General features: G+C 48.9%; 6 protein-coding genes across 6 annotated transcripts; 4 read left to right on the top strand and 2 right to left on the bottom strand.

Moving 5' to 3' along the window:
- Positions 1–814: 814 nt before the first annotated feature.
- On the bottom strand, positions 815–2,110 carry FUS2_1 (20-hydroxy-prefusarin hydrolase; the record flags this gene model as incomplete). Its single annotated transcript, XM_031153906.1, has 1 exon — positions 815–2,110. The coding sequence occupies one exon, from the start codon at positions 2,108–2,110 to the stop codon at positions 815–817; it is 1,296 nt and encodes a 431-aa protein (XP_031001123.1).
- A 4,802-nt stretch (positions 2,111–6,912) lies between these two features.
- On the top strand, positions 6,913–8,415 carry aciA (Formate dehydrogenase; the record flags this gene model as incomplete). Its single annotated transcript, XM_031153905.1, has 4 exons — positions 6,913–7,170; positions 7,235–7,389; positions 7,440–7,984; positions 8,042–8,415. The coding sequence occupies 4 exons, from the start codon at positions 6,913–6,915 to the stop codon at positions 8,413–8,415; spliced, it is 1,332 nt and encodes a 443-aa protein (XP_031001124.1).
- Positions 8,416–10,877: 2,462 nt separating this feature from the next.
- Positions 10,878–12,107, top strand: LHYA1_G009000 (putative FAD-dependent monooxygenase; the record flags this gene model as incomplete). The annotated part of the gene is made up of 1 exon (XM_031153904.1): positions 10,878–12,107. One exon carries the CDS (start codon positions 10,878–10,880, stop codon positions 12,105–12,107), a length of 1,230 nt encoding a protein of 409 aa, XP_031001125.1.
- A 455-nt stretch (positions 12,108–12,562) lies between these two features.
- CTF1-BETA (Cutinase transcription factor 1 beta) lies at positions 12,563–15,337 on the bottom strand (the record flags this gene model as incomplete). The annotated part of the gene is made up of 4 exons (XM_031153903.1): positions 12,563–14,164; positions 14,210–14,760; positions 14,812–14,996; positions 15,045–15,337. 4 exons carry the CDS (start codon positions 15,335–15,337, stop codon positions 12,563–12,565), a joined length of 2,631 nt encoding a protein of 876 aa, XP_031001122.1.
- A 2,439-nt stretch (positions 15,338–17,776) lies between these two features.
- ADH6_1 (NADP-dependent alcohol dehydrogenase) lies at positions 17,777–19,087 on the top strand (the record flags this gene model as incomplete). The annotated part of the gene is made up of 4 exons (XM_031153902.1): positions 17,777–17,854; positions 17,902–17,973; positions 18,049–18,256; positions 18,315–19,087. The coding sequence occupies 4 exons, from the start codon at positions 17,777–17,779 to the stop codon at positions 19,085–19,087; spliced, it is 1,131 nt and encodes a 376-aa protein (XP_031001121.1).
- Positions 19,088–19,953: 866 nt separating this feature from the next.
- On the top strand, positions 19,954–20,912 carry LHYA1_G008997 (uncharacterized protein; the record flags this gene model as incomplete). The annotated part of the gene is made up of 2 exons (XM_031153901.1): positions 19,954–20,423; positions 20,492–20,912. 2 exons carry the CDS (start codon positions 19,954–19,956, stop codon positions 20,910–20,912), a joined length of 891 nt encoding a protein of 296 aa, XP_031001120.1.
- Between the last annotated feature and the right edge of the window lie 338 nt (positions 20,913–21,250).

The following is a 21,250-nucleotide window of genomic DNA, read 5'->3' as shown; positions in this document are numbered from 1 at the left end:
CCCCCCAGCCCCCCACCCATTATCAGTATAATAAACATAAACATGAACGTAAAAATCCCCTCCCTCTTCTCTAAATCAAACGTCCTCAATCTTTACAGTATTACAGAATTACAGTATTGCAAGTTCACATCACATCATATCATCATAATCTTCCAAAGGCAAAGCCAAAAATAAAAACTTGGTCCATTCCTCGAAGTAGTCCTCAATTGGAGAACTTCAATCCGAACTCCACTTGAATTCGCGACGGAGTTGGGTATGGTATCTCGTTTCAACGAATTGAGGTGAGGGAAGGGAGTGGGGGAGGGGTTTATCAAACGTTATGAAAATTGCGGGAATCAGATGATATTGTAAATAAATCTCCTGATTTTTTTCGTAGGTGTACTTTAGAATATGTTAAGTATACAGGTACGATAGGAGAGCATCTGCGATTTCTGTATACCTGATTATGGTGTTATATGGATCAAACTGGAGGGGGGTATTAAGGTATATCCCTTCACGTTAGTTGAATTCTTTTCTTCATTTCGCGGCCCTTGTGCATGCACACAAACTATTGGAGTATAAGGGTCTTGTGGGAACATTGAATTAGTCAGCTGGCATCAAAACCTGATTTCGTAGCGTACTTAACACTTCACCCTCTAGAATACAGACACATTGCTACACACATAAGGAGTTTTTATTTTATGTATAATAGCTTTCCTCTTATCTTTCTTTTCTCTTCCATTTAAGCCCTCTGCTATTACTAGGATTCAATACGGATTCCCATGCTTGCCTTTGAGTCCAATGTGCACAACAATCACATTCATCTTCTACGATATCACAAAGTCTTATTCAACCATGCAAAGACAGCCCTCGTCATCTCTTGTCCAGCCGCCGTTTGACAATGATACCCAGCAGTTCCGTTGAACAAATAGAGCGTGGCCTTGTCCCCCAGAGCATCCTTGACCTGTTGCGGCTGGCCTGGGAAAATATTCTCGAACTGGGCGCTGCCGACGAACACAGGTACGTTGATCTGGCTAACAACAGACTCGAGCTGATACTTCTTGGTCTGATCAAAGAAGTCCGAAGGGGAGTGCGTGTTGAATGCCCACAAGCCGTAGTCCACGCCCCAGGCCGCGTCGCTAGACAGTTTCCCGGCTGCGCGTAGCGAGAGGAGTTCTTGATCAAATTGCGAGTAATTGCCCGCCTCATATATAGCTCTTATATCGGGTGTTAGTTGCGCGGAATAACCAGCATACAGATCCCACACGCCGTCGACGAGGACAGCTGCCGAGATGCGGCTTTCGAAGGCGACGGCCCGCGCTGCGAGGTAGCCGCCAAAGGAGTTGCCCACGAGCGCGAGCCGGTTCTCGTCCACGACGTTGGCCTTTTCTGACAAGACATAGTCCACGACGGGAGTAACGACATTCTCCCAGTCGGGAATAAAACCTAGTTCTTGTTCTCGGCGGATCGTGGGCTGCCCGGGGCCTTCATACGTGATGCAATTCCAGCCACGAGCTAGGGCAGAGGCTACAAAGTAGTGGTAGGAGTCTTCTTGGGCCGCGTCAAACCCGTTCCCAATCACCAGCGTAGGCAGTTTGGCATCAGGGCTAGCGGATGCTGCATACCAGATGGCATCAATGGTGAAGCTACCCTTGGTCGCTGGAAAACGCACTCGCTGCCCCGGAATAGGCAACGCCGCAATGGCGGCGTCGAAAGCCGCCGTCTGCTCAGCCCACAAGCTGGTAAGGAGAGGGTTGTCCCAGTCGTTGTGCAGGAGAATGTCGGCGCGCCGAAAGTACTGCGACGCCGAGAACCACGTCTCGCGCACATTGATGCCATCGTAGGCGTTCTCTGGGTCCGCAGCTTGGGCTTTGGTATCGTTGGCCAGCGCATAGAACTGCTCGCTGAACGAGGAGAAGTCTCCAGGGATGATGTTCTTAGCTGCGCCTAGGACGGGCCCGATATCTGCTCCACCGGTTATGGCATCGCCGAGGGTTATCAGTAATTGGAAGTTGAAAGCTGAGTCGGTGCTCAGCGGCAGAGTGGGAGAGTCTGAGTCGTTGGCTGCGGTGGCTGTCAGCGAAAGCATCCAGGCCGCCAGAATAGGATGGGTGGCAAGAGTAAGTTTCATGGTTGAAGACTAGCAATGGAAGTGAGCTTGTAGGCACAGAAAGTTCATCCAGTGTTGATTACTAGATGGGTTTTTTAATCTCGTCCGTTCTCTCTCCTCAACTTATACTCTCCCGCCGACGCCTAGAGTCATAACGATAAACAAGAACCCCATCTACCCACCGCATTGAAGAAGAATCTCTCTCAACTCGCTAGCTTGTATCAAGTAACATCTTGCGAGGGAGACTGATGACTGGTGCTGCAATCCTTTGCAAGTCAATACTCCGTAGAGTGCTTTGAAATGCACGTGCCAATATGTCAATCTTGCTCAGCTACTTTTGCAGATCGTTCGTATATGTAGAGAAGAGACATTAGCTCTAACTAAGTAACTGTTTTGCGAGGAAAGATGATGATTGGTGCTTGATATGCATGCCAAGCACAGCGCACACATTGACGCGTATAAAGATGTTACTCCGTGCGGCGTAAAAGTAATTTAATTCCATTTTAGGGTTTAAAATATACGCTTAGACTAGTGCATACCTGTTTGGCCAATCATATGACTAGGAACTGTACTTAGATACAGTAGATCGCTCGATCATCACCTTAAATCTTAACTATAGAAAAGGCGGGGCACGAAATACTTTTACGCCGCAAGGGACTCAGCCCTGCCACTTGACGTAGATCTATATTATAAGAAATGACTTCGTATGTTATTGTCGACGTCCGAGGAACCCGCACATAGTACACATGACAGGGCGGAGTTTACGCAGCAAGGTATGCATTGATGGAACCAAGAACAAGCTTATATAAGAGCAGCACAACGCTTATAATCACTAAGATACTTCGTCGCAACAAAACTACCTGTTTCGGCAACGTTACTATTATTACCTTACCGATACTATGGTAAACCGTGGGCTTTCTACAGGCTGTGGGACATGCAAGGAACGACGTGTTAAATGCGACGAAGCGAAACCCAAGTGCCAGGCATGTCAGCGCCTTCAGCTTCACTGCTCCGGTTATAGAGCAAGACCGCCGACGAGGATCAGGTTCAAACACCAGAATTACAGGTTCCCAATTCCCGGTCAAGAGTCGCCGGCAGAGGGGGCTAGGGGGGGTCCAGTCTCGGTTCGGGTTCCACTTATACTCCGCGAACCCTATCCCGATCCCGATCCCGATTCTGCCGTACCGTTCTTTTTCGCCTATTATGCAGCTAGCAAAGGTCGGGACATCGCATCAGCCCGTGGTTTCTTCGAGACCCTCGTGCCAGTCTATACATCGCAGCGGCACGACTCCGTACTATCGCTGGCCATCGCAGCCGTGGCATCGGTAATACTCTCCCTATGGCGGCGCGACTCAAGGAGCCTCAGCCTGCAATGGTCACGGCAGTCTTATACGGCGGCCATCGCATCTCTGCGGAGTATATTACAGAACGATATACTAGCAGAGCAGGACAAGCCCGCAACAATGTTAGCCGTGCTCGCCCTACAGTTCTACGAGAATATCGTCGCGGTATACGGGTATCGCTCCCCCACGCCCATACACCTTCAGGGCGCCGTGTCCTTACTCCCAATGACAACGCTAGATAGTAATGTGAACGCAAACGCATATATTCGGAAATATATTCTCCACATTGAGATTTCATCGGCGTTGCGCCAGAAACGGCCCTTGCAGAGCATCGCGTACTCATGGCTCAAGAGCAGCGAACCAAGTGCTGGGGCAGCCGCAGCTACCCCCAACCTGAGCATGGCACTAGATGTGATCGGGGCATCCGTCGCCGAGTTCCAGGCCAAGCACGACAGCTTCCTGGCAAAGGGCCCAAGGGAGTATGAGTATGAGCATGAACAGGAACGGGAACGGGAACGGGTAGCCCAGGCACAACGGCTTGATGCACAGCTTCTGGCGTGGGCACGAAGCGTGCCGAATCATTGGCAGCCGCGGAGGCTGACTAGTACCCAAGACATAGACCCATCTATTCCTACTTATCGTTCGGTGTGCGACGTCTACCCGTCCTGTCAAATCGCAAGCGTATGGAACCTATGGCTCTCTCAACGCCTGATACTAGTCAAGATTGCTCTTGGCTCGCTCAGCGTCATTCTTCATGCAAACGGGGAAAGGGGCCAATCCGAAGTCACACAAGACCAAATTCCGGCTATAGAGCTAGATAAGGATTTTATCCTACATCAAGAACGCCTCCAGCGGCTCGTGGATTCCGTGTGCTATAGCGTGCCCTATTACCTTGGAAACCGAACGACGTTATCTAGCCTCGCTGACTTTACTAACCCATCGATTTTGCTTCCAAGCCGTAGCTGGGATAGCAGGTGTCCAAGTCCAAGGAAGCAAGATGACGCTGGGCCTGGAGCGATACAGAGAGATGAATATAGGCACCATGTTATTGCCAAAGGGCCATGGCACGTTCTGAGCCCATTAAGTCACCTGTTAACCCTGTTATTAGAAGACCAAGGTTCGCTCATAACGAGCTTCCTTCGACCGGGGCAGCTCGAGTGGATCCAAGGACAGTTTATACGCGTTACTATCTTGCTTGGCCTTCCACTCGAAGCAGGTGTAAGGCAGTGGAGAGAGGGAGAAGATTTCTTGCAGCCGTCGGTCTATGGATCTGTAGATACTATGGCTAAGGCTAGTTATCTCGCAGGGGAAGTTAGGAAGGGTACGGTGTTTATGAGTGGGCTGTAATATAAAAATAAAATGCATTAGATTCTCCACCTTTTAAAGTGGTCTCATAAATAAGTGTCTGATTTAGCTCAGCTTTTGCCTATGGTATTCTCCTTTTCTGTCTAGCATTTACTATTTCTGTTCCTTTCTGGCTTGGTAAAGTGAATAATTTATCTATAAGATTCCCTTGCTTTGCGTTACGGTACAGTACGATGCGACGCTGCAAGACGCGTGCGGTTTGGGGTTTCAGACGCGCTGAGCAGAGGGGGTCGGTCACGTGGATATTGTCAATGTGGACTTCCCATCTTTAGGGCTTGGAATATGAATAGTTGTAAATATACATATGCATAAACTACTAGTATTGCGACTGATAGAGGAGCGTGGGTGGAATTCTTCGATGCTGGCGTTGCGGAGGTTAGGACACGTGATGGATCTTTGTTTTGTTTCCTTTCCCCCGCCATAGGTTGAGGTTCAGAAATAGTCGTGTATGAAAGGAGTGATTCCGATGGTAAGCCGAAGAATTTCCATGCGTGCCTTGACTTGGCACATGATATACATACATACCGAAATCTGGGGTTGTTGAGGAACAGTGCCCGCCAGCCCGCCAGGGACGGATATGTTTTCCCAATCGAGTAGTCGGTTGTACGAAGAGCCCTGGCTGGCTTAGTGATTGTTGGATTTTGGTTTTATGAAGTCTAGAATTTACTGTGTTCAATATTGATCGCTCGTATGGTATGGTGGAATGCCACTGGATATGTGATGTAGAAGAGAAGCTGGTTTTGGGGTTTTGGGGTTTTGGGGTTGTAATATTCACAGTGAGTCCTGCAGCTACATGGGATGAATGCGGTGTATCTATTTGTATCACAACAGGCTCCGCATCTACTCGTACAGGATTCAACAACCAAATCAGAGGAGGTTTAACCATATGGTTGCACAGAATATGGTCGCATACCCAAGGCAAGGAGGGGCATTACCCCGCAATCAAGACATCAGCGCCAAGCAAATTGAGATGTGCGTACAGTACTGGTACTCGAGTCCAAGCAACAACAGCCTTGACCTCTCCCGTAAGCAAAAAATGAGATCATGTTTCAAGTGATTATATAATAGTCATACAAGGTCCGGATTACTAAAACTACTGAGGTGATCCATAATAAGCATTTCGGGATCATCATCGTTCGATTCGGTGCTTCAGGGCCGAGAAGTGGATTGAAGGATGGAACTCATTCGGAAAAGATACCGAGAGTACCTGAGGTCGCAACGACCTTGGGCTTCCGAAGTCTCCGAGACATCCCCGCTTAGCTTATCGATAGTTGCGGTGCGGTGCCCAGGCAGATTACCCCGCAATCAGCATAAACATACGAAATATTGGTTTCCTATAGGTGGTATAAAGCTGTAAAAAAAAAGGAGAATTGATATGAGATGAAATGATGGAGGGAACATGAAACATTCAGAGGAAAGGGAAAGGCAGACAAGCTTGAATTGGAAATGTTATTCAGGATCTCTATACTTTACGGAGTAGAGCCCCGCAACCAATGTCCTTGCTGTATACCGAGCCACCGAGCCTCACCGAGAAATGCACAGCTAGACCTCTAGTCAAACGTAAACCGCCATCCCCGCTCCGCTCCATCTTTCCCTGACTAGGCACGGTAGGTCTCGGAGACGTGGGACCATTCATTCGCGGTGATGGCTGGCGCTGGGCTTGAGGTGGAGTGGAGAAGGAAGTCTTGAGGGCGAGACCAGTGATGATGTTGGTGTCTGCATTAGGTCAAAAGAAGAGGGGAAGAGGGAAAAGGGATGTGTTTAGTGGGGGGAGAGGGGTGGTATAAAGGAGTGAGCTGTTCCCAAGGTTTAAATGCTTGTTTTCAGCTGAATATCATCCTCTTCTAACACGCATCGGTTGATTCTGCAAGGTAAGTCATAACAACTCCACATTCCTCATCTTCACAACATCACCCGGCAAGTAGATGGGAGGATATTCCACTGTCCTATCATCCGAACGGCTTCATATATGAAACCAAACTTCTGGATAAATGCTGACGTCGAGTCTTTAAGCAGAGATCCCGAACCCCGCATTTCCGAACAACAGTACATCAACACACCACTTCCCTCACATTCCCCTCACAACACAAGGAGGTCTCTCATAAATCCTTCACAATGGTATTTCTCACTCGTTCACTCTGCCGCATCGCTTCCCAATCAATTGCCCGCCCTTCTCTTGCAGCAGCTGCATCGCGTGCATCCCTTTTTACAGCTTCCGCTGCGAGAACAAGCCCGCTTTCGCGTCGAGCTTCCTTGGGTCACAGCAACCTGCACCTGCACAACAACATTGGACATATCAGAACGCTGACGGGAAAACGTGAAAAGGTCAAGGTTCTTCTTGTATTATACGATGGCGGCAAACACGCCGAAGAGGTAAGTCAATTCTCCATATCCAATACCGTATGGATTAGAAACAATTGCTGATACCTACTTGCAGGTCCCAGAACTTCTAGGCACAACAGAGAATGAGTTGGGTATCCGTAAATGGCTCGAGGATCAAGGACACACTCTTGTCACTACCTCTGACAAGGAGGGTGAGAACTCCAAGTTCGACCAGGAGCTCGTAGATGCCGAGATCATCATCACCACTCCGTATGCCCTCTCCCTTTCACTTCGAGCTCTCATCCTCTAACACAACCCAGCTTCCACCCCGGCTACCTCACCGCCGAACGTCTCGCAAAGGCCAAGAAGCTCAAGATCGCCATCACAGCCGGTATTGGCTCTGACCACGTCGACCTCAACGCAGCCAACACCACCAATGGCGGAATCACAGTAGCCGAAGTAACAGGCTCCAACGTCGTGTCCGTGGCCGAGCACGTCGTCATGACAATCCTCGTACTCGTCCGTAACTTCGTGCCAGCCCACGAACAGATCCAAGCAGGCGAGTGGGATGTCGCTGGCGCAGCCAAGAACGAGTTCGATCTCGAGGGCAAGGTCGTCGGTACCGTTGCTGTCGGTCGTATCGGTGAGCGAGTCTTGAGACGTCTCAAGCCGTTCGACTGCAAGGAGTTGCTATACTTTGATTACCAGCCCCTAAAGCCTGAGATCGAGAAGGAGATTGGATGCCGAAGAGTGGAGAATCTCGAGGAGATGTTGGCGCAGTGTGATGTGGTTACCATCAACTGTCCTCTGCACGAGAAGACTCGCGGTCTCTTCAACAAGGAGTTGATCTCCAAGATGAAGCCCGGTATGCCCCCCTTCTTCCTACTTCCTACCTCCCTTCATATTCTAACAAATCCCTCAGGCTCCTGGTTAGTAAACACGGCCCGAGGCGCCATCGTCGTCAAGGAAGACGTAGCCGCCGCTCTCAAATCTGGCCACCTCCGCGGCTACGGCGGAGACGTGTGGTTCCCTCAACCAGCACCAAAAGACCACCCTCTGCGCTATGCGAAAAACCCCTTCGGTGGTGGCAACGCCATGGTGCCCCACATGTCGGGCACGTCCCTCGATGCGCAGAAGCGGTACGCTGATGGCACCAAGGCGATCCTGCAGAGCTACCTGAGCGGCAAGCATGATTACCGGCCCCAGGATCTGATTGTGAAGGATGGGGATTATGCGACTAAGGCGTATGGACAGAGGGCGAAGGATAGCGGGTCGGCTGGTGCGAATAAGGCTTAGGGGTGTTGATGAATGGGATTGGGGACATTGTAGCTTTATCATTGCGCTGGTAGGATCTTTTTAGGAAATAAGAATAAAACAAAATTAAATTAAATCTTTGCCTTACATTCACTTTCATAATACACCATAATATGTTTTACCAAATGTCTTGTCATTTTGGTGACTCATATATTGACTTGCTCTTACTAGCTCCCTCATTGACTCCAATATTCTAAACTTCTCAAGATGTCTTATTCAATATCAAGAATCCACTTGTTCTCCAGTCGATAATATATCACAGCGTGGAAACTCATTGCATATTAAATGTCTATTGTTTCGCACTTTTGACTTTTAAGCAACGGGTTTAGATACAAAGGAGACGGAGCAGTCGTCGGAAAGGTAGAGTACCCTACTTATTATTGTTGCGGCTCTGCTAACACTGCGCGATTAGAACTGCGACAAGAACACCTTTTCTGAAACTGAACACTCATGAACGAACGAACGAACGAACGAGCGGTGTTTATTAACAGCGAATGTTTATCTAACAGTTATCCTACCATTTCTTCTCTCTAACATATATATCCTAGAGATATACGCATAATTCAATCAATCCAGTTCAATATTGATATCAGAGCTTATACGAAAGCAAGCACATATGAAGACCAAGTCAGATACAAAAGCGTAAGCGTCATCATAATCATGATTATGTTAATAATTTTCCTAGTAGCAACATGGAAGATCAGTAAAGGGCGATCTCTGAATACATACAGATGGGAATTCGAGTGCCTCTTAGGAAAAGGGTAGTCATAACAAGGGACCGTAGAAGTGGGAGGGTATAAATAACCCTAGTGAACCTCCAAGCCCCGCAACCGGAGCTCTGGTTGCAATCACATGGGCGGATGAGAACTTTAAGCATGCACATCGATGGTCGGGCAAGGTCTTAGAACCACCAAACACAGGGGCATATGGCCTCGATGATGATAGCAGTTTCAGCGTAGCAATACTTGCATACCAACTATAGGTGAGAATGGGTACAGACGAGGCATGAACGAACGAATGAACGAATGAAAAATGGGAACTTGACAGCAATTGTGAAATTTGAGGATATCATCCTAGTGGTATGCGCAGTGAGAGCTTTACGCACGAGTTCAAGACAAAGAGAGCATCAAGAGAGCCGGCATTGGCTTTTCAGTATAGACTAACACTCTTTCCACGAACCATATGACCTCTTGGAGGGTGTTATTGTATTAGGCCTTTGAGACGAGCGTCGATGGATGTTTTATAGGTCATCTATGCCGTGTATCAACAATTGATAAGACTCCTTCCTGCACATTTATCAGGCGGATAAAAGTCAATCCCAACATCCCTTAGAGTGTTGCATGAGCAGAGAGCTCTAAAATGAGAAAAAACGGAATTATTAATTCTTCGGAATCCCCCTATTCCCCCTAACATAACCTTTCGCAGATATAGCAGCTCAGGTGCCGCCAAAATAGCTAGCTCCCTACCTGCAAACCTCTTCAAGTCAACATACCTCAGCTGGCTAGGCCGGCATGAGACGGATAGAAGACTAGTATGTTATACTTCGACCTGTTCTACTCGTTTTAGCGAAGCAGGAAACCTTCCTTCGAGGCGCGGGTTATGCTGGCGCAATCCCACCCACGAGTCTTCTCAGAAATGCGTTTTCCGACATGCTGCATGTGGATGGGCCATATACCCTTGCGAGCAGTATGTTTATATAGCGCTTGGTCCTTTCTCATACTTCTTCTCGTCTGGCGTTAGAGGCGATTTGTTAAGTACTTGGAAAATATTGTCCAGCAATTCCATCCCTTCACGAGTTCGTTATCCCTATGTAAGTTATAGAACCTAACTGGTAAACAGCAGTTCGTGAACATACTAAGAACCGGCGAAGAAATTAATTATATTATGGTTATTTTCCGTTTATTATAGAAGATTGTTAACGAGGAGGTCAAGGCAAGCAAGGTTAGGGAACGCTTAATAATAAGTGAAACTAAGCCTAATTCGGCGGGTGTCAAAGTCCGGACTTAGAGGACTGCTAGGTAAGTAGCATTCATTATGAATAACTGCCTAATTGTATATTAATCAATTACCTGAGATGCGTTATCTCTATCTAGCTAAAGACTTAAAGCCTCTTATTACTCTCTCTATGCATCTGGTTTGGTATTACCCAAGCAGGTTAGCTCGCACTCGCCTCGGAGCCTTGCTGATAAATCCGGGGCTTATAAGTATCCGAATTATCTATCAATTACAAACATAGTACATCATCCAATCATTTATTCTCCAGGTTTGTCATTTAAGTATCGCAATTTTCTTTCTTTCATATGTACCTATACGATTAGAAAAGACATAATAAAAGCAGGCAGGGTATGAGATATCCAAAAAGCCTCGCTCTATCTTCCACCCGTACAATAATTCATCTTCCATCCCCCACTCCCCCACTATCCTACACCCTCACCACCAAAACCATGGCAACACCCCCACCCCCCCGAAAACCAATCCTCATCTCCGGCGCCGGTATCTCCTCCCTCCTACTTGCACAATCCCTCCTCCGTGCCCACATCCCCTTCCAGATCTACGAGCGCGACTCCTCTATCTCCTTCCGCGCCCAAGGCTACAGACTGCGTCTATCAACCGAGGGTCTCGACGCCATCGAATCCGTGCTCAGCCCTGCCGATTTCCAGGTCTTCTGGGACACGTGTGGGAAAACCACCGGGGCGGGCGGTGGATTCACAGTCCTCGATGCGCTGACTGGATCCCCCCCTCCTTCGAGTGAAGGGGAGGAGGGGAAACCAAAGCGCCAAGACCAAGGCCCGCCCGTGTCCCTTACATCCCGCGATGGCAAGACGATAGGGATTTCGCGCGGCGATATGCGCAGGTTGTTCATGGCGGGCTGCGAGCCGTTTATCAACTGGTCGCACCACGTGACGGGGTACGAGGTGACGCCGAACGGCGTGCGAGCCGTGTTTGCAGATGGTGGGAAGGGGGTTGAGGGGGAGCTGCTGGTTGGGGGCGAGGGGATCTATTCCGGCATCGCGAAACAAGTATCGGGCGGCAAACTCAAGACGTACGACACGGGCGCGCGAGGAATCCACGGACAAGCGCCAACCACGGCCTTCAAGGGCCTAGGCGAAGGCGTCTGGGCCATCCGCGATTCTTCGCGGAAAGAGGGCGCTGTGTTCCTCATCACGAATGTCCGGCCGGGCGATATGGATGATGCCAGCGTGCAGTTTGGCTGGACCATGGGCTCGCATCCCGGAGTCATTCGCGCGCCCAACGACGATTACAGCACGATTGGGGCCCCCGCCGCTTCTATCGCACAGGACCTGACGACGGACTGGCATCCTCGCCTCCGCCCCCTTTTCGCGCAGATGAACGTGTCTGAAGCTGCGTTTTGGAAAATCACCTGCTCGACACCGAGCGGGGTCCCGGAGTGGGCAAACGAAGCGCGTGTGACGGTGATTGGGGACGCGGCGCATAGCATGACACCTGCTGGGGGCATAGGCGCGAATACAGCGGTGAGAGACTCGGCGTTGTTGGGGAGATTGTTGGGGGAGAAGGGGGGGTGGGAGAAAGGGGTGACGGAGGTATATGAGAGGGGTATGAGGGAGTATGCCAGTGAGGCAGTTAGGGCGAGTTACGGGATGGCTCGGACGCAATTTGGGATTCATATTGATGATAATTCGACGACTGTTTGAAGAGGTATACTGTAATATTACTATAATTGCAATTACATCTAATGATTCCACCCAGCCTTGAATCGTGCGAGTCATTCTTAACTAGGGAATACGCAAAAATATAATGGTGGAAACCAATATACAGGAACTGCCAGGTCAATCGACTCATATCTTATACACCCGTATAAAAGTAAAAGAATCCCCTCCTATTAAGAAAGTTCAATAACAAGAACAGACAGGCAGAGACTTGAAGCTGTAATGAAAAAAGACAAGATTCTTCAAGTTGAGAGACAAGACATCCAGGACACAAGTTATTTATTCGGTAGAAACGGAGAGAACAGAAAATATGTACTGTTAATTCCAGAACCGGATATATATACGCCGTTACTATGTATTTATCCACCCATCCCTCGAACTCCGCAACACCTCCCTCTCTCTATAGGCCAACGGAAAGAAAATAAAGAAAATAAAAAGTATCACACTGCAACATCTACCTCAGCTCCTCTCTCCACACGAAACATGCCACCGCCAGGCTCTGCCTGGGGAGTACCAAACCTACTCCAGCCCGCACTAGCCTGCTCACCTACCCACTCCATATCGCCCATAAAGCCGCCGCTCTCCCCATGCGCGCCCTCCTCCAGCGGCACATTCCACATCTCGTTGCCGGGCTCAAAGGTCAGGAAGTCATTGAGATCCAACTCGTTATTGTGGAATAGGTCTCCAGCAGCGGGGAAATGGTTGAAGTGTTGATGTTGATGTTGCTGTTCCTGTTCCTGGTCTAAACTGCCGTCGCTATCCGGTGGGGTATGGACGGAGATGTCGTGCGTTTTATGGATTTTGATGCCGATGTCTACCATGCCGCTACCGTTGAAATCGGGCATCATGTCGTCGGTAAGAGGTGGCGTTCGTCGATCAACCACGCGTTTTTGCTGTAGCAGTTCCTTGACCTTGCCGCTGCTCAATACATCCTCGGCTCTCATGCGCTCCCTTGAGCTGGACATCACCACGTCAATGTCGGCACGTTTGATAGCTGCTTCGAGGAACTGTGTTGCAAAGTCAGCCGAGGCGTAGGTGTCGCGTAGTTTTTCTAGCACCACCATGCATTGGCAGAAGCCGTCCATGGCTTGTTGGCGAGCTTCGTCGTTGGAGGATTTGATGTCTAAGAGGTGGATGATGATGGCGGGAAGCAAGACTGTGACACCGGTCGTCGGCAAGTACTTCTCAAGCCCGCGAGTGTGTAGCGCTTGCGCTATCCGAGTGATTTCCCGCGAAGCTTCACGAACCTTCTTCCGTGAGAGATCCTGGAGTTCTCGACTTGAATCTGGCAGGCCTCCTGAAGGCAAGACTTGTGGTCTGTGGAGCGCAGAAAGAGTGGTAAAGTAAATCATGTGCAGTAATGATCTCTGCACGAACATAGATGGCCCGCTGCTACCCATTGTCACCTCGTTCGAATATACGCACGATTCAGGCAGCGTGTTAATCCACTCGCTCAGCTCTGTATCGCAGCGTCTGACTTCGTCTGTCTGGTCCAATTTCTTGGGGAACAGCATCACGCTGGAGCGGGTATTTCCTTCCTGGCCTTGCATTCCTTGGTCTTTGATGAGGACTGAGTATTGTGCGCTCAGGACATGGCTGATACATAGACATAGCTTGGCCTTGGCTATGCACATTTCTGCTAATTGTTTTTGCGCTTCCACGTCTCTGGCTAGAGTGTTCTCCGGTGGGATTATAGAGTTGCTTATTGGAAGGGGAGTGACGTCGAAATCGTCCGCTGTCAACATAGGGACATCGTAATCTTCGTCTTTTACGCGCGTCGGTCGTCTCATTCCCAATGCCACGAGTCGATCACGCATGAAGCAGGACCACCATATCCGTTTCCATAATTTCTTTTGCTTTGGTTCCATATTTGATTTATCTGGGTTTCTGTGTAGTCCAATTGTGTGTGCGAGTGAGATCGCTACGCCCATCCAATGCCATGTGTCTTTCTGATCGTCTGGTGTCTCGTACCAATATGTCATGAGAAGGAGTGATTGTACGAGAGCAAGGCGATCTAGTTCGTAATCGAAATCGTAGAGCACCTAGGCTAGTTAGCAAAATCCTGAGCGAATCGTTGTCTGCCATACCCTAGCTTTCAGAAAGAATGCCTTCCTCGCAGCTTTTCGAGTTGAGAAGCCCGCTTTCCTCAGCATCTCCACGTCCACAAATGCCGTGCCGGCAAACATGATTGCTTGGAAAAGCAGCAGGCTTAGTTCGCCAGACTGTCCAGTCCCCTCATCGATGATATGCAGAACTTCGTGGGCGTCGACTAATGGCATATACGGATGTACATACTCGATGTAGGCTTGGAGGAGTGCATTTCGGACAGGCGTTTCGGGGAGAGATAATGCGCCCTTCGCAACCAGGTAATCGACGTCCACAGAGGCTATTCGCTGCGGTAGTGGTTTTAGGTAACCAGGCAGCTGGTGCTTCGACAATGTAACAGGCGTAGCAGGAGTAACAGGAGGATGGGCGGGCGATTCGAGCCTGGTTGTGGTTCGGTCACCACTCATAGAAACAGATTTGAGGAGCGAGTCGTATGTCACGTTATTTTCCACTGCGTAAGGAGAAGGTATGGGTATATAGCTAGCTCTTCGCATCATGTCTCCTTGGTCAATCTGCTGGGTCATGTTTTGGTCTTTGGATGTATGTGTTAGATGGTTCAGGAAATTTCAAATTCAAAGCTTACAGATTGAATGGGGCACATGTCCATTATCTCCTTGATCACTAGACATTTGTGACCCGCTCCATCTTCTATCCGCATTTACGATATCTGAAGGGTTAACAATTCCATTTGTCCAGGCTTGCGTAGCTCCATTTGTGGCGGACTTGGGCGCTGGAGTTGGGTCGGCTGGCTCTCCATTCAAATGCTTTCTGTGCAGGGTCAGTATCTGAACCTGTATAACAGCCACTGAACCTTACTTTCTGCGTTTGCTCTCCTCTATCACACATTTGATGCCATCCATAGTACAATTAGAACACGTGACCTCACCGTCCGCTGTAATGTGGTATCTTTGCATCACATCGCAACGAACCTTTCTTGCTCTACAAGCGGCGCATGCTTTTGCCGCTCTCCTCTTGACGGGCTTAGGGTTCCCATCTTTATCAATCCCAGCAGCTGAAGAGTTGCGCTTTTTCGTACTTGAATCTGCTGAAGTTGGGGATTGTAAGGAACTCGAGTCGTTCTTCTCGGCACTCATGATGGCGGCGGACATTTTATTGACACGCGACACATGTGCTTGCTAGCTTGGCGCAAAACAACTTATAAATCCGTACGTGATAGAGAGGCTGAAGGTAAACTCGAATAGGAGAAGATCTAGAGCACCAAAAATTTCAATCGTCCGGAATATCCTCACGGAGGGATAAGCTCATGCTTAAGTACGGAGCTTCCGCCAAGTTGTGGAGTAGTGGGGAGGGGAGCTACATAATTTCCAAACAACAGATGCAAGGAAGGCATTCCGAGCTAGGATGAATAGGGCTTGAAGAGAGAAATCATATACGGGGATTGTGGGGACTTTCCATTTTAGTTTATGCCGTAGGAAGATAAGTCGGATCTTGTGCCGCGTCGCGTCCATTATTTTGTAATGGCTTTTTCCTCACCAGACGGTTGCATGTGTTACTCCGCTTGAATGGAAGGCGCATGTGAGTTTCGCCACGGAGTAGAGCAATTGTACTGTATACAGATCCGCCAGACCGATTGATTGATATGATGATCCATTTATTACAAAGTACAAAGTGTCGTTTTACATAGCTCTTCGCTCTGCAGCCAAGTCCTGTCAATTATGCTTTTCATCTCCAAGATCCAGAGCAAGTGGCATCCCCCACCACCACCCTAGACCCCTTCTTAGGCCTTTTCTCCGCATAAAGTCCTCGTACAGCCAATCAGCAGATGGATAATCAGACATCTCAAGTGAGCTTTGTAATTCCCTCCTAGACGCTGGTCTGGCCAAAAGAAGACGGGAAACAGGGGTACAGCCCACTTCTCCAGAAATCGGCAACTGGAGCTACATCTCCGGGGAATCTTAGGAACGGTCTAACTATGAGACGTCAGACATCACAGGGTTCGGAAGGATTCGTGCTGGATGGAGAAGCATTTCGGAGTATCGGCTGGAAACGGCTAAGGGGGGGGGGGGGGGGTAGAAGATGCGTGTTCTCAAGTTGATGTTTCTTTACAACTGGAAAGCTCAACTTCCTTCTTGATAAAGTACCTTCCTACCCATTAAAACCCACTTCGTCTGAGGCAGTTCCAGTACCACTTCGGCACTTCCCTTCCGCGGGTTTCCCATTAGTAATCTGGATCAACTCCATAAAAGCTTCAAATTCTGCTTATGGATCTTCAATTTTCAATCTTCAAACACACGATTCATGCTTACAAACTAGTAACAGCAGTGGCTTTTCAATTACCGAACATTCCCGAGGAAAAAGGGACGTGCGAGATAGAGCACGTGAAGGGTCCTTGCGCATCTTCATGTGATTCGATGCTGGCCATGACATGGATTGCGAGGCACAGGGGTTCGGGAAAGCCGACAATTCCAAAATGCGGTATCGGTATTTGTAGTCTGTCCGTGCTTCCGTTCGCGGGGTTGAACAGTTAGATGGGGATGGATGGCTTTCTTCAATTGCACCGAATAAGATGCGCACTTTCACCCTTTCATCCGAAGTTCAATTCATCCAGGATTCCAGGTACGCGGTGATCATTCCCCGCATTATTGATGCAATGTATGAAATACCAAGTGCCATCAAGGCTCCCTTGCACGATGACCTGATACTCCGTAGAACAGATGCTGTATATAGCAGTGGTCTCCCTGTGCCTCTTTATACCTGTTTTGGCTTTCCTTCGTCTCTCACACGACCAAAGCCGTAAAGTTTAACGGTGGTAGTCCAGCTCCGCCACAAAGAGGCAGAGCTGAACGGGAGGTCATGATGGACTTTGATACACGTGTTTTACCAGATGAACGTCTCTTCTTTTCTTACCTGTTTAAATCACATTTGATTTTGATTTTCCTTCCTTCTACTTTCCAAATATTACCTTCAAAGTCTCGCCTCTTTCAGACCGAGCTTGTCGAAGGTAGGCCAAGGAATCTGCGTTGGGATCTATTTCGATGTTGCTCATCTACAACTCCTTTGCTAGGTAGGCCATGTGATTTCCAATTAAGAATGGTGAAATGACCTTTTGCTTCAGCCCGAGTGGTGTATGTCTTTGAACAGAAAACGACACGAGAGGCAGGGGGCAGGTCTACATACATGCCTTTAAGCCCCTGAATCAGCCGCAAGCCTTAGGCCAGTCTAAGCGAAAGGGTAACAACGTCAACGTCACCGCTGGCAGTCCTGATGTCATCGGCATGGAAGTGTCAAAGAAAGGGAATTTGAATCTGCATTTGAATTTGTAGTTAGTAGTCATTATCTGCCATGATGAGTTTATGACTTCATGCATGCGAACCGCACTTAGCTTCTTGATCTAATAGCAAGAAAATCTCCGACATTCTCTTCATACTCAGTCAGTCCTTGCATATTCAAAAACATCGCAATTACTCCGCAGACAAACATTACTCACGGTTGCAAATAGTCCCTGAATCAGCTCGTACAATCCTTGATCCCAGTCTTCATCCCAGTTGAATACTCCTTGAAACAAAACGACGAGCCCCACCTTCAGAATGGCAGCAACTCCCGACCAATTCGAGGGTTTCTTGATTAAAGATACCAAGAATTGGAGTACCTTTACTAAAGAAAAGGTATATCCCATCGCTCTCCTTTCCTAACCTCTTCTGACAGTCAACAGTTCACTCCTAAAGTCTTCGAGGACCATGATGTCGATATCCAGAGCGAGTGTTGCGGGGTCTGTGGCAGTGATGTATGTTGGTTCTAGAAGACTCTCAAATCTGTTTACTTCTTTATTTTCTACACGACTCCTAACTTGCAAATAAAGGTACATCTCATAACCGGTGGATGGGGTGATCTCCCAACATCCCCCATCTGCGTTGGCCATGAAGTCATTGGAAAGGTCCTCCGCGTAGGGAGCAAAGTCACCACCTGCAAGGCTGGCGATCGTGTCGGAGTCGGTGCCCAGATCCAAGCCTGCTTGAAATGCAAGAACTGCAAGGAGCATAACGAGAACTATTGTCCCCACAAGGTTGGTATGTTACTCGGCACTTCAATACTGTATGCTTATGTGACCCTTGCTGATTATGGTAGATACTTACGGTGCACCGTACAAGGAGGATGAAGGCCATAGCGAAGTCGCCATGCAGGACAAGAACGGCAAACAGATCTTCTCGCAAGGGGGCTACTCATCCCACATCCGCGCTCACGAATACTTCGTCTTCCCCATCCCCGAAAACATCCCTTCAGTCGAGGCAGCACCCATGATGTGCGCAGGCCTAACCACATACTCGCCTCTTGTCCGCGCCAAAGTAGGCCCAGGAAAGAAAGTTGCAATTCTCGGTATCGGCGGCCTAGGTCACTTCGCCCTCCTCTTCGCCCGGGCCCTTGGTGCTGAGGTCTGGGCTCTGTCACATACGCCTGGCAAGAAAGACGAAGCGCTCAAGCTGGGTGCTCACCACTTCGTCTCGACCAAGGACAAGGATTGGGCGAAGCCTCTAGCTTTCAACTTCGACTTTATCCTCAATTCGGCAGATATGACGAACGAGTTTGACCTGCCTACTTACTTTGGCACGCTTGCTTGCAATGGCGAGTTCCATAACGTGGGGTTGCCAGACAAGCCATTGCCGGAGATTATGGCGCAGGACTTTGCTTCTAACGGCTGCAAACTTACTGGTTCTCATATTGGTAACAGAGAAGAGGCACTGGCTATGTTGAAGCTTGTGAGTGAGAAGAAATTGAAGCCTATGATTGAGACGATTGATATTTCCGAGGAGGGGTGCAAGAAGGCTGTTGAAAAGGTCAAGGTTAATGATGTGAGGTATCGTGTTACTTTGACTGGTTTCAATAAAGCTTTTGGGACGTAGAGGGTATTGGGAAGATTGAAAGCGGCTTTGGCATACTTGGAGCATGGCGGTACTGTATGTACTGTATGATTGTAGCATGGATGATGGCGATGGCTCCAGAAGATGGAAAGAAACGATGGGCTCTTACAAGCTGCTTCTCTTCCGCTATACTGTAGCACGTTACAACAACACAACTCTTCATTCGCTACTCTTTTCAACCAAAATAAGATTCCACGACATTCTCACACTTGGTAGAATCCAGAGTCGCGTAAACTGTACTGTGGTTGTTTATTCAACATTTTCTGCGAATCCCCATGCAAATCAAGGACCATCCAAGGGCGGGGTGTTCAGCACTCAAACTGTGGCTGAGTCCGTGCACTGCACTGCACCGCCACACAGTAGATCATTCTCAAACCCCACCCCGTCTAAATTATGTGGGATGACCATGTATGACGTTGGAATAGCAGATCATCATTACATTTTCCGCAGCAACCTCACGAATGAGAAAGCTTCAAATCCAAACGCTTGATAGGAAAGAGTTTAATGTACCTCTTAGTATCTCCGTAGAGACTCTGACGAGGAGCCTCCTCGACATTCCACTGCCCTTTTAATCATGTGTCACAGCGTCTATAGTTGAAACTAGGAACCAAGTAATAATCCACCCAGTCCACTCCCGAGGTCGATCATCCCAGATCTTAGGGTTGGAACAATCATAGCCTGCTGCCTACCTTTTAGGGCTCCGCACATCTCTTATATACTCTTGTCCCCCGGATTCTCGTCACCCCTACTTGTACACCACACCACACCACACCACACTACACCATCCCCCTCCACTCCATCAACTCCATCAACTCCATCACCAAATACCAAATCTTCCCATCATCAAAATGGGCTTCGCCGGCGTGGCTCTCAAGAGCGTTTCCTTCTTCCTACGCATCATCGAATTCTGCTGCGCAGCCATCATTCTCGGCATATTTTCCTACTTCCTCGCCGTCCTGTCGAACCATAGCCTAGGAATCTCTACCTATGTGAAAGCCGTAGAAGGCATTTCAGGAGCGGGAGTCATATATACCCTCTTGGCACTTGGTTTCGTCTGCTGTCTCGGTGGTATTGCATTCTTCTCGTTCCTCGGAATGCTACTCGATCTTGCCTTCACCGGTGCCTTCATCTACATTGCGTATGCTACACGCCACGGCGCCAACAGCTGTTCCGGCATCGTCAATACACCGCTTGGAATTGGAAACACGGCGACCGGTCAAAAAGTCTCCAATGGAAGCGGTGGTTCTGTTCACCTGCCTAAGCTGCATACAGCATGCAAGCTCAACACTGCAGCATTCGCCGTATCCATCATCGCAGCGTAAGCTTACCTCCTCCCCCCTTCCACACCCAAACAAAACCCAACAAGACTCAACTGACCCACAACAGCGTCTTCTTCTTCCTCTCCATCTTCCTCGAACTCGCCCTCGCCCGCCACCACAAGCGCGAGAAAGCCTTCGGGCCCTCCCCCAACAACGGCTACACGGCCGGCTCGCCGAAACGCAAATTCTGGCAGCGCAAGCCCAAGACCGCGGCCCGCGACGCTGAGTTTGGCGAGAAACCGGATGCCTTGCCCGCGCACGTTACGCCGGCGGATGCCACGCTTCGACATAGCTATGGGACCGAGAGCACGGCTGTGGGGACCGAACCTACGTATATGAAATACGGAGCGCCGACTGCGGCGGGGGGTCTGAATCAGAATCAGAGTAGTGGTGTGGTTAACCATGGGGGATGGCAGACCACTACTTCGACGCATGTTCCGGGGCAGGCGACGGAGTTGCCGGCGAGTAACCCTGCGAGGGCATATTGAGCTTTTGATCGATTACTTGTAATCTGTCTGTTGTCGCGGGACGTTGAAATTAAATTAGGTTTGTGGATACCCACCTACGGACTATAGGCGATAGGGATAAGGATATTGGAGGAGATTGTGGAAAATCTAAATGATACCATGACATTCGATTGATTTATATACAGCTACCTTAGGCAGCTATCTAATAACTAATAATACAACATCTATACACATAAACGTCTAAACCTAACTAAACCCATTCAATATCCCCTACTTGCTCGTCATGTCTCGTTCGTTTCCTCGGATCTCTTGACAGCCATGAAGGCGATGAGCCCTCCTTATAAGCCCCACGCAGTGGC

This window comes from Lachnellula hyalina, assembly GCF_007821495.1.
Source record: "Lachnellula hyalina strain CBS 185.66 chromosome Unknown contig00285, whole genome shotgun sequence".
NCBI classification, from domain to species: Eukaryota; Fungi; Ascomycota; class Leotiomycetes; order Helotiales; family Lachnaceae; genus Lachnellula; species Lachnellula hyalina.
The sequence above is the reverse complement of the archived record's forward strand: the minus strand, read 5'-3'. Positions and strand labels throughout refer to the sequence as shown.